Consider the following 14,290-nt stretch of genomic DNA (forward strand, 5'->3'; position numbering starts at 1 on the left):
GTATATATTTTTTTTTTCTTTTGACACAGAGATACCTAAAAACATCTGAGAGGAGTCTAGGTGGCATTGTCAAAGCCTCTGAGGGAAGTAGAACCTCATTTCCAGGAGTTTTGTTTGTTTTAGATGAGAAATCTGAGCTTCCAATCTAAGTCAGACATTTGTGGCGCAAAAGTACTACCAGCAGCTGATATGTTCAGTTTAGGGACCTAAAATGATACCGAAGGAACAGCCTTTTCAGATGAGTCTGCTGAAGGAGCTACTCATTTTAACTGGCTTTTTTTTTTTTTTTTTTTAATGTGAAGGACAATTTTGTTGAAGCTGCAGGACGAGAAGATCAAACTACATCATGACACTGTCATTAAAAACAGTTGCTAAGTACTTTTTGCAGATTCACATTTTAGATAAGACAAACCTTTTCACTTCACCTTATTTATGATATCACCCTTGTATGAGCAGCTGTTAACAATGGGAAAAGTTGCACTTTTCCAAAGAGAGTTTTCCAAATATTACCTATTCTTTTCTCTGTAAACACACATTAAAGCTTTTGATACAGATGTTTGAGGGGAAAAAAGCACAGTCTGTCTTACTGAAGGCCACTGCTTCTAAATAGGTAAGTTCACATTCTGAGTATCAAGGCATCTGCCCTTTTCATTGTTTTATTGACACATTGAAACTTACAGACAGACTCAATTTGTTTATAATTGCAAAAAGACCTGAAAAACAAGTATGTCAAACAAAAATTACACTTACCCAAACCTTCCTCTTCTAAAATTGTTTTAACCCACCTCTACAAATTGGCATTATCATTTAAAGAACACTACTATGAAATCCAGTGTAAATGAGTCAGAGCAATTTCTCTGTCATTTAGACAGTAAAAGAAAATTTAGTGGACTGAGGAAACCACTAACTGTGCACCGAATGTAAGAGAAACCACTGTGCTGACTCTAGGAGTGGCTAGTATCTCAGTACACGCACGTAACTATCCCAACTGCTAATGAGGAGGCTTGTGAAGCTCCAGAGTGGTGGCAGAAGAAGTTTCTGGAGACAGGAACAAATAATTTCATGTTTAGCTACCAGTGAGTGAACAGTGAAATATTTGATTACCTTTCTGGCAATATCTCGTAACTTTCTGAAGAAGTCATCTGAGGCATGATTGTCCCCACCCTCTGACTGTATTGGTTCTATAATGATTCCAGCCACAATCTTCTTCTTTTTCCTGTACTTTACAATCAGATCTTCCACCTGTAAATCAAACATTTATGCTACATTCTCCTTTCTGACATTCTGACATTTCTTTTCCAGAATGATTAAACCTCAGCACCAGCACGTCAACTCTTCACATTTATTTCTTGCTATAAAGGTGCCAGGAACCACAAGGAATCCACAAATACTTCATCCAGGATTTAACATTACCCTCTTGTTCCTAAATAATGAAATTTAAACCATATCCTGAACCATATTGTAACTAGTTGCGTAGTTGTCTACGATGGTGTGAAAGGTCCAGCAAACTTCAGCTGAAAGTACCATTGAATCCACTGCAGTTTGCTGTGCCACTGCTGTCATTCCACCTAACCTATATTAAAAAAAAAAAGTAGATTTGGTGTCAAAACAAAACTCATCTAATGTATTAATGAATGCAATGTGGGAAATTTGCCTTTTCTAATCACTCACTTAAGATACTTTAAAATTAATCAGATGAAGAGGTGAAGAAATCCTGTTGCTAATAAGGGGCTTTCAGAGAAGTTCTAATTAACCTTGTAGTGCCAGTTGCTGTGATTAGTAGTGTCATTTGTATTTGAAATACCACTTACAGCTTTCAAGGCCCACAACCTGTGTAGGCTGTGTAAAGTAATGATTTCCAAAGGGAGTCAGGAAGCAAATTTACAGACTTTCAAGAGAGTGTTCAGCTTTTTTTTTTTTTTTTTAATAATGGCTTAACATTTGTGGATTGGTTTTTACATCCCACTTTCCTTCCAGCCCAATAAGCTATTGTGGTGCGAACACAGGAAAGCAATTTGCTGTGCTTTCAGTTTTCCCTGAAGTTATGATGCAGGTTTGAATGAGAAGTCTCTCCAATCCAGCTTTGTGCAGCCATCCACGCAGTGCTGCTGAGCTCCATTCAGCACATCACAGCCCACTCCTCGGTGGTCAGAATGTTCTAGATGGCGCACTGTTTCTGTTCCAGCCACAGGGCACATCATGCCTTGCTCCCCAAAGCCCTCTCTCAAGAACAACCCCTTGCAAATGACAGATCCTAGATCCCTGGAAGCCCAGCAGGGAATCCCATGGTTCTGGTACTTGCAGAGTGTTTGCCTCCCTTGAACTTGGTTCTGCCCACCTTTCTCCTGTGCTAGGGAAGGCTCTGAATCTCTGCCCACTCACTCCCTGCAGCTGTAGGCAGGATCAGAGCTCTACACCAGAAAGCTAACACAGAAAACCTGAAAAAAATGAAATATTGGTACAGGTTCTCTTTGCAGAGTATTATACGCACTGAGCTCTTAGTCCACATCCCTCTGCAAAATTTGGCAGGCTAATTCACTGTGATATAACAAGCAGGTGAAATTTCACTTTAGTATAATTCATGTAGACCTTAATTCACAGTAAACTGGCTGTTCTTCTGAAAAGCAAGGACAAACTTCTAACTGTAAACAACAGTGAATGCTATTTTAATCACATGGTGTTCCAATCCCTGAAAACATTCTTTTAGTGAAAAGCAGCTAATCCTACTAACACTATTCATCATTTCAAAACAAAATAACAGAAAGCTGCCAGTGAATTTTTACCTCCTCTAAACAACGGGCTTCTTCCTGTTGATTCTCTTTCACAAAGTCTTCCAGAGGATACTTTAGTCTTGGAAATGGAGCAATAGGCCAGTCCAGCGATGGAATGTCCAGTTTGTGAATTGCTTTAGAGTGAGTTGTAGCTAAGCAACCTAAACCCAGAAACACAAGAATTAGAAAAACACCTGACTAGGAACAATACAGGAAAAAAGCTACCAAGAGGTGAAAAATTGCCTGACACCAGGACTTTCTCAACTGCTTTTCTTTTTAGGAAAAAAAAAAAAAGTCTGTCTTAATTGTTCCAGGTTTTTCTTTTCTGAAATATTGACGAATAAGATTTAGTCGAACTTAAGTGGAGTGCTCTAACTTTTCAGCATCACTTTCCATATGTACTATTCCACAAGGACAAGGGAACCTTTATCAATCTGAACAGCAGTGCTTAGTCTAGAGGGTTTCACCTGTTTAAAGAAAACCAGGTGCACAGCTCTCAATTACACACATGTTGGGTAACATGTTTGTAACAGGGACTGATCCAATATAAAATGGTACAAACGGGTGACATCACATTTTTATATTGTGGTAATTTTACCCCAGGAGTGAGGAGGGAAGGTGCTGCTGGCAGTGCTTTTCTTACCCATGGTCCTGCCGTGGAAGCCGCCCATGAAGGATAGCATAGCGTAGTCAGGGCAGCCAGGGGGCTGAAAGCAAAGCACAGTGGTCAACATGCGGGGCCGCAGGTGAGCAGTAGGGCTGCTGCTGTATGCGGCCCCCTCAGACACCCTGCCCTGACAGGGCTGTGGCCCCGAGAGGGGCATGGGGTTGGAGCCAAGCTGCTGCCCCCCACAGCCTGCCCACAGGTTGCCTCTTCAACATCACCATCAAAAACTGTTACGCTGACACATTTAAACAACACATTTGTCATCCCTTAAGATCTTCCTGACCTCCTGAAGCATATCATTGGTATTAATGAATATTTGACAATTTATACTGATTTGTAGTATTATTTTGCACATGAACTGACACGTCAGCAGAACACGGAGTACAATGCACTTTTTCTACAAACTATGAGCACACATGTACCGCGTGCCCAGGGCGTGGTGCTGGCGGCAGGGCCTGGGCCGGGGCTGCCCCATGCTGGACACAGCTGGGCCCAGCTGGCTCCAGGCCCCGTAGGGCACAGCGGAGCCCCTCGGTGCTGCCACAGGGCACAGGTTTCAGTCTGAGCAGAGCTCTCCTGGCAGGGAGAGGAAAAAAGTGCCCCAGAGAAACCATGCCTGAGACTCACACTGCAGCCTGCAGAAGACCCCAGCCAGCTACAGGCTGAAAGGTCCAAAATTTGCAATTGGATTCTGGGGAATCACTCCAAGAAAGGGGGATGAGCTGCCCTCTGAAAATTGCTCTTGCCCCTGCAACTATAAAGCAAACTCGGAGAATTAGCTCAAGTAGGAATCCTAATGTTTAGATAGCTAAACTTGGACAAAAAGTGATCATCAGTTTCACAAATCTTTAGTCATCTCACAAAATTCCTATTCCTTCGGGTCAAGATGTGCCATCCAGGCACAGCCACCTGTCTGACATGGCTGAGTAACAACTTTAAAAAGTAATTCTGAAGACAAGTAAAACCAAACCCTCTTCCTCCACATTTTTAAAGCCGAATGAGTTCCCTAACTCCATGCAAATGAATGGAATATGTTTCCCTAGACAAGTGAAAGAGTCAAGCTAAGACCAGGAGGTTATTCATTTCTAAGATATGTATCTCAAAAAGAAATTAAATTCACCATTTTCTGCTATTGCTGTATGTAAGATTTGTGACTGGCAGGAGCAAGACCACCTCAGTTGAAAGTTTATAGGATTTCAGATTTCTCAGCTGCATCTCAATTTCCTCATCCCACCCGTTGTTAACGGTTAGTCAAATTTTAACTGTCCCCCTGATGAATGTTAAGCCATAAAATTACAGCTTCTGGAAAAATAAAAAGGACTGTTAATATTTGTAAAAAGTTGCATGTAGTAATAATCTCTATGGACCCATCCATCACTTTGTTCCCTTTCTAGTGTCATTTCATGAAATAAGGGAGATCTTCCCAAAATTCACAATTAGGAAGGATGCAGAAGAACACTAGCAGCTGGTCTTGAATATTTCGGAAACGGTCTGTCTTTCACTGTTTTCTGAATTTACAAACCTTCAGGATCAGAAAGCCAATTTTCCCCCCAATATTCTTTTATAAAACCACAACAATGTTACATGCATAGGTGTGGTAAAAAAACAATGTTACCTGGTTAATCATGCAAGATTCCAGTTCCTCTTTTGTGACATTATTATGGCCCCTCTCCTTGTTCTGCAAAAAAGCAAAAAAACAAAAACAGTTATCCTTTAGTTGTAACCAGTAAATTTTTAGCTGAGTCACAAACTAATAATTCTGGTATTCCAAACTAGAGCCAATGAAGACGATGAGAGTGGTTCCTATGACTGCAATATGCATTTCATAATACAAACTATTTCAGATAAATGACAGTTTAAGATGTCGCCTCGACTATAGGAGAAAGAAGACCATTTCAGGGAGGGAAGTCCCAAGGAATACATGAGAATTTATTTTATTTTTTAAGTTAAACCATTGCTGGAAGAAGAGGAAACAGATCACACTGCACAGGTGATCACATGGTTAACCAAAGAAAGGATAAACAGTAATGCTACATACATTTTCTTTATTTTGTTTATTTTTTCATTTCTAAAGTTGTGTCAATAAGAATTGAAAGCTTAGATAAAAACTTTTAAATAGATTCTATACTATATTGAATAAAAATCACATCACAACCTGGAGAGCCTCCAAGCCTTACTCTGTTTTATAATAGCAGTCATGATAAATTCTAATTTCTACATACACCCCCCCCAAAAAAACAACAACAACAAAAAAAAAACAAACACAACAAAACAAACAAAAAAAACAACCAACCAACCAAACAAACCACTTTTAATATTTTACTCACTCTGTACCACATAAATATTGCTTTAAATGCATTTTCATTTGAGCAGGATCCACAAGACATGGTAATAACCTGTGGCAGACCCTTAGGAGCCACCTGTCAACAAAGAGAGCAAATTACTCCAAAATACTAAGCACAGCTATAGTGTAAATTGAACATATCATCAGTTTCAATATAATGGGAAACCAGTCATGCCTGGGATGAAGAAAACAGATTCTAACTACACCTGACGAAGCTCATCTCAGTTTCAGCCCCCAAAGATCTTCCAATTTACAACAGGAAAAACACACTCAACATATTCTGCTATCTCTTATGAAAGCACAGTGAACAGAATTTAGTGAAAATGCAGTGTGTTATCAGTTCTTGAATCCACACTGAAAGAGGCAGTATCTGTACAAAGCAGACACATCACCCTCTCACATCTGTCAATTCAGAGAAAAAAGGTTCAATTTCATCACTTGCTGGTTCCAGTCTCTTGGAAGAGCGAAAGCAGGTGGGAAAATAGATAATCTGTAATGTTCCTTGTTAAAATCCATAACATCCTTTGATATACCCATGTCCCTAAACAGAAAATGTGGCATCTCATCACTGCTATTTCAAACTTACTGATAACAAAGATTCCTTCAGCCTTTCTGCAAAGTTCTCTGGAGGTAAAATCCCTAGGGCAGGTCTGTTGACAAAAGTGCTCTACAAAGACAAATGAAAAGATGTTATTTTTCAGTATTACATGAAAAATACTGTGTTGATATCAAGGCAGTTACACTGAATTCTAATTACAAATACCAACCAGAAATTTGTAGTCATGGCACAAAGGGTTTTAAAACCAGGTGATACTATAATGTCTTAGATCAAGTTTTTCCATCTAGTCATTTCATATTTTATTCTTACAGGGCACCTTAGAAAAGGTGTATACTAACTGGTAATTACATTTCCTCTTCAATATTGCTGTTTTAGTCACCCAATCTCAATTTTCCTTATGCACAGGAAATATACCTTAAAATCTTAATTAATTGCCTTCAGTTGGAGTAGCTAGATCTAAATTCAATTAAAGTAACAGCACTTTCTTCATTTTTAGGCTTCTAATAAGACTATTTCGTAACACTGTGGTTATAAACATTCTCCAGATACTATTACAATGGTATTTGAGGGAACAAGACCAACATAGACGTAAAGGATAGGGACTACATCTGAGAGATAACGCACATGCAACGATCAGCAACGCCAACAGTACAAGAAAATAGATTCCTGACAAAAAACTTGTATACAGCCATGCTGTCTCCCTTCTGGACTCCTCTGGTATGTGCAGCAGGGGGCAGGGTAGCAAGATCGGCAAGAAGCTACCTTGCATGCTGTTCTCTCATTAATCTGCAACGGGTGTTTAATCAAGCTCAAGAACATTGACCGTGATATATCCAGAAAAGTTGGTGAAGATTCTTTTCAACCATGTACTGCTTTCGTGAAGCTTGCTGATTTGCACTGGAAATTTTTCCAGTTAAATGTTTTCTGTTCTAGTGCCTTCAATTTGCACAGTCACCTTTCTTAGTGCCTCAGCCTGAATTTTAGGTACATTCATTATTATGGTGCATTACAATAAAAGATTGCCAGCTTGTCGTTCAATAGTATTCATAAAATCAGAGAGTTGCAAAACACCTCTAAGATCATGAAGTCCAACCATTAACCTAGCACTGCCAAGTCTACCACTAAAGCATGTCTCTAAGCACCACATCTACACGTCTTTTGAATACCTCCAGGGATGGTGACTCAACCACTTCCCTGGGCAGCCTGTTTCAATGCTGCACAACCCTTTCAGTGAATATTTTTTTCCTAATAACCAACCTAAGCCTCCCCTAGTGCAACATGAGGCCATTTCCTCTCATCCTATTGCTTGTTGCTTGGGAGAGGAGACTGATCCCCACCCTGCTACAACCTCCTTTGAGGTAGCTGTAGAGAGTGGTAAGGTCTCCCCTGAGCCTCCTTTACTCTAGAATGAATAACCCCAGTTCCCTTGGCCACTCCCCATAAGACTTGATGTCCAGACCCTTCACCAGCTTCACTGCCCTTCACACACTCAAGCACCTCCATGTCCTTCTTGTAGTGAGGGGCCCAAAACTGAACACAGTACTCGAGGTGCAGCCTCACCAGAGCTGAGTACAGCGGGTCAATCACTTCTCTAGTCCTGCTGGCCACACTATTTCTGATACAAGCCAGGATCCTGTTGGCCTTGGCCACCTGAGCACACTGCTGGCTTCTTCAGTGGCTTATATGCTCACCTCTTCTTTTTTCCTTTCCATTTCCTGATTGAGGCCTGACCTAGTTCAGGTGCCACCACTACTGAAATAACCTCCATGGCTGCAATGTGACCCCTCCTAAAAGTGCATTCCCACAGCCTACCCAGCTGAACTCATGCCTGCTTCCCGGAATTCTTTTCTCCAAACTAATCAGTCAGCAAAACTGAATCTGTGCCACTGCGAGGGCCTTGGTAATCACAGAAGTGACTACAGGAACACAGACTTCCAATACCTAGTTGAAGGTTATGGAGAAGATGTAGCGCGGCTAGAAGCCCTTCATTGGGAACATGAGAGGCAATGAGCATAAGTCAAACCATGAGAGGTACTGATTGGGTGTAATGAAAAACTTTGTCAGGAAGAAGACAGTGCAGGTTGCCCAAAGAGACTGTGCTGTCTCCCTCGGAAGTTTTCAGGCTCCTGGGTAAAGCCCTGAGCAACCCAGTCCATCTCCCAGCTGACACTCTCTGAGCAGGAGGTTGGGCCAGAGACCTCCTAAGTCCCTTCCGACTTGAACTGTCCCACTGATTATATGAACTGGTCACGTCAGGATTCACACCTTAGAGAAAGATAATTTTGGTGTTAGTGAACAGCAGTTGGTGGAAGGCTGAGCCTGCTGCCCACAAAAGTGGTTTTCAGGAAGCTCTGGAAAAGTTCCCCTTGGTCTCTCCTCGGTCCACTAATGGAGATGAATTTGCTGTGCATATGCATTTAATTTAAATGAGGTGTCATGGATTAAAATTGCTTTATCATTGCTTTGTAGGTAATCTAATTTGCTTCACAATGTGCTACTTTTTATTTGAAACTACATTTGCTCACAAAAGGACAAGCTCAATAAGTTTGACTACTGCAAAGCATTATTTGCCCTCTATTTTTTATTTTTAGCAAGTCAACATTGAAATTACAGGCTGAGCTTTGATGACTTAAGTCTTTATGGGTCTCCAGAGGGGACAGACCTCAACCCAAACTTTTACATATTTCATCATCCTTCCATCTTTTTCCTTACTAGAGGTACTCACTCAGAGCACAGTAAGATCTGTCAGAGGTCATACCGTACACGTATGAACACGTCATCAGAACTCTTAGGCATAACCAAAAATCACACAAGCTACAATAAAGAGTGAGCTAGGACTTGGTAACTCATACAAGTGTGTTACTTCCAAAACAGTATTTGTTTCAACAGACTCAAGCTTAAAAAAAAATCATGACGTTACTGGCAGATATCCACTAAGTTTTTAATACATATGAGAATTCTTACTTTTTACTTCAGTTTAGAAGGAAATTTTCATATAAAGTTAGAAATATGAGAACATAAATCTGTCATGAATTTGATTAAGGGTTGTCACAGTCAATTGACAACATTTGCTGTTAAGCAGAAGAGTGTATTTTTCCTTTGTTGTTTATGAGATGCTCAGTACTGAGAAAAACAGAACATTGACATCAAGCTGCTATGGTCTCAAATGAATAGATAAATATTCTGTTCTTTATAGCTGGCTATAAAGAGGGTACATGAAGCATTACAAATAAACACCCCCTCCCACCAAATCTCTTCAAGAAAACACCAATTCCATTGCTAACAATAAACAAGAGCCCTACATCAGTGTGTATTGCTGGAGAAAAAAAAGAAAAAAAAGTATTTTCACAGCAAAGCTGGTGCTTTATCTGGACTAAAGGCTGCAGGAAATCATAAGCGTGCCATCAGGCACAGACAGTTTTAGCACCACCTTCTCCTCTGCATTAATGCGGGTTTCAGAAATTGGAATGGGGGGTACTAATGTTTTTGATGCTTTTATGCAGGTGAGATGGGTTTTGGTTGCACTGTGCATTTTAGACTTTGGAGGTAGCTGTTTTAATGCAGGCTTCTAGCTGCCAGCCTATTAATTTCCCTTTTCCAGCAGACAAATTAACAACTTTTTTTTTTTTTTAATTGTGTTTTAAATCTGACTTTGCCTACTGTTGCATTATAATGAAGGCATTGTTATCTCATCAGTAATCATTTTTATGAGTTAACATTAAGCATTTAGAAATATTAGTGCTTCCGTGATATCCAGATCTGCCTTTGATAACTCTGGGATTTCCTGCCTCAGTGGTGGATTTTTTTATCTTTTATTCTTTAAAAGAAGTATTTTGGTTCTGGGAAAGGCAGAGTTTTTTCTCATCCTGAAGACCTGAGAACTCTCTGTTAAGCAAATCAGCTCAGGGAACTCAAGTGTCTGCACTTCTGTCATGTGTTGGCTCAAGCTTTGCACCCTTCTGGGGTGAGCCAGCAGGCTCTTTAGGAAGGGAAATGAGAGGAAAGTGACCAATGAACAATGTGACTTGAGCAATGCCTTGCAGGTAGCATGGACACCCATTCCTGGTTTGCAGGACCCGTGGCTAACTCCCTGAAAGACAGCACAACTACCAAGGATGTATTGAATTTTAGCCAAAAGCCAGTGCAGCTCAGTTTTGCATGGCTACATTCCAGGTTTTCAGTTAAATCTCATCTCTGTGCACAAATATCTAGGTACCTTATACATAAATTATTGTGTAAAAAAGTTATAATAAAAAAAAAAGCACAAGGTGACTATGGAACTTCTGTCCAAGAAGTGAAAAAATAAGGCCTGAATTAGAACGTAACTTTATTTCAACTACTTCTGTAATTCAATCTAGGTTATTACCAAACACTGTCAGTATAGCTTTTGTAAAACATGAAGATACTTTATTTTAGAAGCACTTCCTCAGCTCTGAAATCATCCTGTTGCTGTAGTCCAACTATTTTAACTTGTCAAGGACATGTCAGTGGTTTAGTCAATTTAGTACTTCAGAGATGTGAACTAGCCACCACCTCCCCTGCTCCTCCCCAAATGAAAACAAAACAATACCAAAAGAAAACAGCAACAAAAAGAAATAAAGAAATGGAGCATTCCAGATTTAAAGTGCCATTTTCATATTCAGAATACTGTATTCTCTCTCAAGGACCTGTGCTTGCTTTCAGCATCAAAAACCTTCAGTCAAGAGCATTGTTAATTAATTGGAAACACTACGCTCAAAGTATGACTTAAAGCTGTCTGCAAACGTATCAAGTGCTTGCATCACCCAAATGTTTACTTCTTATGAAGCTTCACATACTTTTTGACATCTTAAACACTACCAATCTCTTTTCGTCTAGTGACAAATAACAAAAACAGTTCCTACCGTTCTTTAAATTGAGTCATTAAGCGTTGATTATCAACTTAAGAAAAATTGAAGACTGCCACAAGGAGGGAGGGGACGCCTTCAGGTACTTAATGTCTTGATTCACTTACCAAGTTCTGTGGCTGCTGTAGAAGCTTTATCAGAGAGGGATGGCTGTAACCTAATTAAACAGAAAAAAGAGAAAACAGTTGTATCTGGTTTGTATAAACTAATGTAGAGAGTAACCTAGAGAATAACCTCATTCAGTTCTTAATTCAATTTCTGTTTGACTTGTGTGTGTTTTAGCTATCAATAATACAACTTCTTTTGAAGAAGGACAAACCTCGTATTTATCAAAATGTATTATCTACAACTTCAGAACAAATTTGGTGTCAGGCAATAACACAATGAAATTTTGTATTTACATTTAAAAACTGAACAAAAAAAAATGAACATGATGTAGATTGTTGGACAACTGAAACATCAGTTTCCACCAAATATTGCAGGTCTGGCATTACTAAGTTAGCTTGCTCTTATTTCTTGGACTCCTGTGTACAGCACAACACCAAACCTCTCCTCTTCCTCAGCTGAGGAGAAGCCACTTCTGGCCAGTACAGCCTCTACAAGCTGTAGTTTCCGCTGGCTGTGGTACAGAGCCATGCCTGTGCTCCCGCTTGAAGCAGGCTGCTTACCATGCCTGCTCACATCCCCCTGATCTCCTTCACTGAGCTCTGCCCACCCAGCACGCATTTCAAAAACAGCTTCTGACAGCCGCCACAAGAGGGGAGCTCCCTATGCAGCTGTGTCTGTTTACAGTAGTCAGTACTAACTACATTTCCAGTCTCAAACCATTTTTTACCCTTCTTGAATATCAGATTGATCAACCCTAGGTACAACAGCAGCTTTTTTCCTTCCCCTCCACTGTGGGTTTTTTTTACTGATTGGATTTTTCTTCATTGTAAAACTTTTTTTCCCCTCTTTTAAATATTAACTAATTTCCCAAAGAAAGTTCATTTAATAATTCTAATTTCAATGCATTATAACATATCCAGACACAAAGTTAGTACCAAAATATCCGCCAGGGCTCTTTGTCCCTCAGCAGAGCTAGGTGGCCGCGCAGCGGTGCTGTGCTCAGGGATGGATTTCATCACCGATGCGTGCAGTGAGCACATGTCAGGCAGAGCCAGCAGGGACAAGCACTGGACTCGAGCAGAATTTTGCCTATGGTCTGACAGCACTCCGGGACATTCATCGTTGCCATCCTCTGTAATGCTATCTGAACGGCCCCTCTACACAAGATGCTGTCAGACTTGTTCTGAGACGTGCCCGTACTGGTCTTTATGTTATCTGGGCTTACATACACACATACATATACACTCACATCCATTTGCACCCATAGAGATGCATATTCCTCTCCTGCACACTGCAGATGTCTATGCACGACCATGAACAATCTGACCACAAGGAGAGGTATGTGGACAGCCACACACAGGCAACCCAGAAACTTGTATTTTAGTCCTGGCTTTCATTACAGTTTATGTTGAAGTATCTTTTTCAGCTGTAAACACCTAAAGCTCTACATCATTTCCCATAATGTGAGTTCCTCATGAGAACGTATTAAAATGTTAGGATCCAACTCTTATGACCTCAGTGAGAATGAATTTAGGGTGCTCGTGCAGGCTCTGTCGGTCACCGAACGCCGAGCTGAGTGTAGCCCAGGCCCGGTGTCAAGCAGTGCCAACGCTGCAGTTCAGACTGTGGGTAACTCTCCCAGCTGACACAGAAAACGTCTGCATTTTCTTTCCAGAGGAAAGAAAGGACCCTCCATTTAATAGCACTTGTCTTCTCTACACAAAGTCTTTAGTTTTCAGCACATCAGGACCTTGGAGGGATCAATTCTCATCTCTCAGCTACAGCCAATGGCCAGGTGAGACACCGAGTTCAAAACTGCTGCAACTTCCTAACCACATCTCTGCCAATGTGAAACCCCCTTGAACTGTCATTTGATACTTCCTTGGTGCCCTTTTCCTTTGGCTTCTCCTTTTTTTAAAAAAAATCTTTCTTCCTTTCTTATGTGACACAAATTCTCTAGTTCCTAATACATGAGTACCTCACCATCAACAATCAATACTTGCTCTATTTTCTTCAGCATGTGGCCAAATGTAAAGCAAGTCCACCGAAGGGATGGATTACAGCAGACTGAGACCAGTGTAAGAGAGGATCAGACCCTTTGTGGTGCTTGCAATTTTGAAATAACAAACATCAACCATCAACATATATTTTTTTTCTTTTAACTTCTGATTACTTTCACTCATTTGTCTTTATTCATCCTGCACTGGCTGTTGTCAGTATACATTTCCAAAGAAAATATATCTGTCAATGTATTTATATGGAGGAAGAAACAAAAATCCACAACTTTCTAATATTTTTATATTTGCAGTACTTTACCCTGCATTTCAAAATGTTGAAATTATCACTATGTATTTTGAAAAAAAAAAAAAAAAAAAATTAGTGACAGTAAAAGAGCACAAATGAATGAAAACCATCTACTGTACCTAGGTAGAAGCAACAGCTTTTTTAATTGATTGAAAATAAAAATGCGCTGTTTTTTATGGTAGCAGTTAGAGCTGTCTTCTAAAATATCAAGTGAGTTATTACATGAAAAATCTTAAATATGATGCGAGGAGTTTTTATCTGTTAGCACTTCAGATTTAACAAGACAAAAGTGCTTAATTTATGCTCTGTGGGAAAACTTGCTTACTTAAAGGTAAACCAATGTACCTGATGCAAAAACAAACAAAAAACAGCAATGGAACCCAGAAAAATTTATTATAGGCCTGATTTTTAATTTATGAAATGCCAAGGCCACTGACTAGCATCATCTTTTACATTCCCTTGTAGAAACAGTTTGAAACCTCATCTTCCCTACTGCTCAAGAAGTCAGCTCTAATTTTATTACAAAAGCATATCACATTCCTGAATTCCACATTCTAGTTGAATGACAACAGCCCTTATCATCCTGTCTGAGCAGCAGAGCATATGGCTACTATGTTAACAAATAAATTTTACACATTCCCTTCACATGTT

At 40.0% G+C, this 14,290-nt stretch overlaps 1 protein-coding gene across 3 annotated transcripts in view; it reads right to left on the reverse strand.

The window, feature by feature from the left end:
* ABAT (4-aminobutyrate aminotransferase) overlaps positions 1 to 14,290 on the reverse strand; it is a 57,062-nt gene that overhangs the window by 4,757 nt on the left and 38,015 nt on the right. For all 3 annotated transcript variants that reach the window (XM_084536868.1, XM_084536867.1, XM_084536866.1), the window contains exons 6-12: positions 11,335 to 11,384; positions 6,369 to 6,449; positions 5,766 to 5,858; positions 5,054 to 5,116; positions 3,415 to 3,478; positions 2,784 to 2,932; positions 1,105 to 1,242 (exon numbers count right to left, since the gene is read on the reverse strand). In XM_084536868.1, the coding sequence (XP_084392994.1) occupies positions 1,105 to 1,242; positions 2,784 to 2,932; positions 3,415 to 3,478; positions 5,054 to 5,116; positions 5,766 to 5,858; positions 6,369 to 6,449; positions 11,335 to 11,384 (638 nt within the window). The remainder of the gene's footprint in view (positions 1 to 1,104; positions 1,243 to 2,783; positions 2,933 to 3,414; positions 3,479 to 5,053; positions 5,117 to 5,765; positions 5,859 to 6,368; positions 6,450 to 11,334; positions 11,385 to 14,290) is intronic.

The sequence above is a fragment of the Aythya ferina genome, assembly GCF_964211825.1.
Source record: "Aythya ferina genome assembly, chromosome: 15".
In the NCBI taxonomy this organism is placed as follows: Eukaryota; Metazoa; Chordata; class Aves; order Anseriformes; family Anatidae; genus Aythya; species Aythya ferina.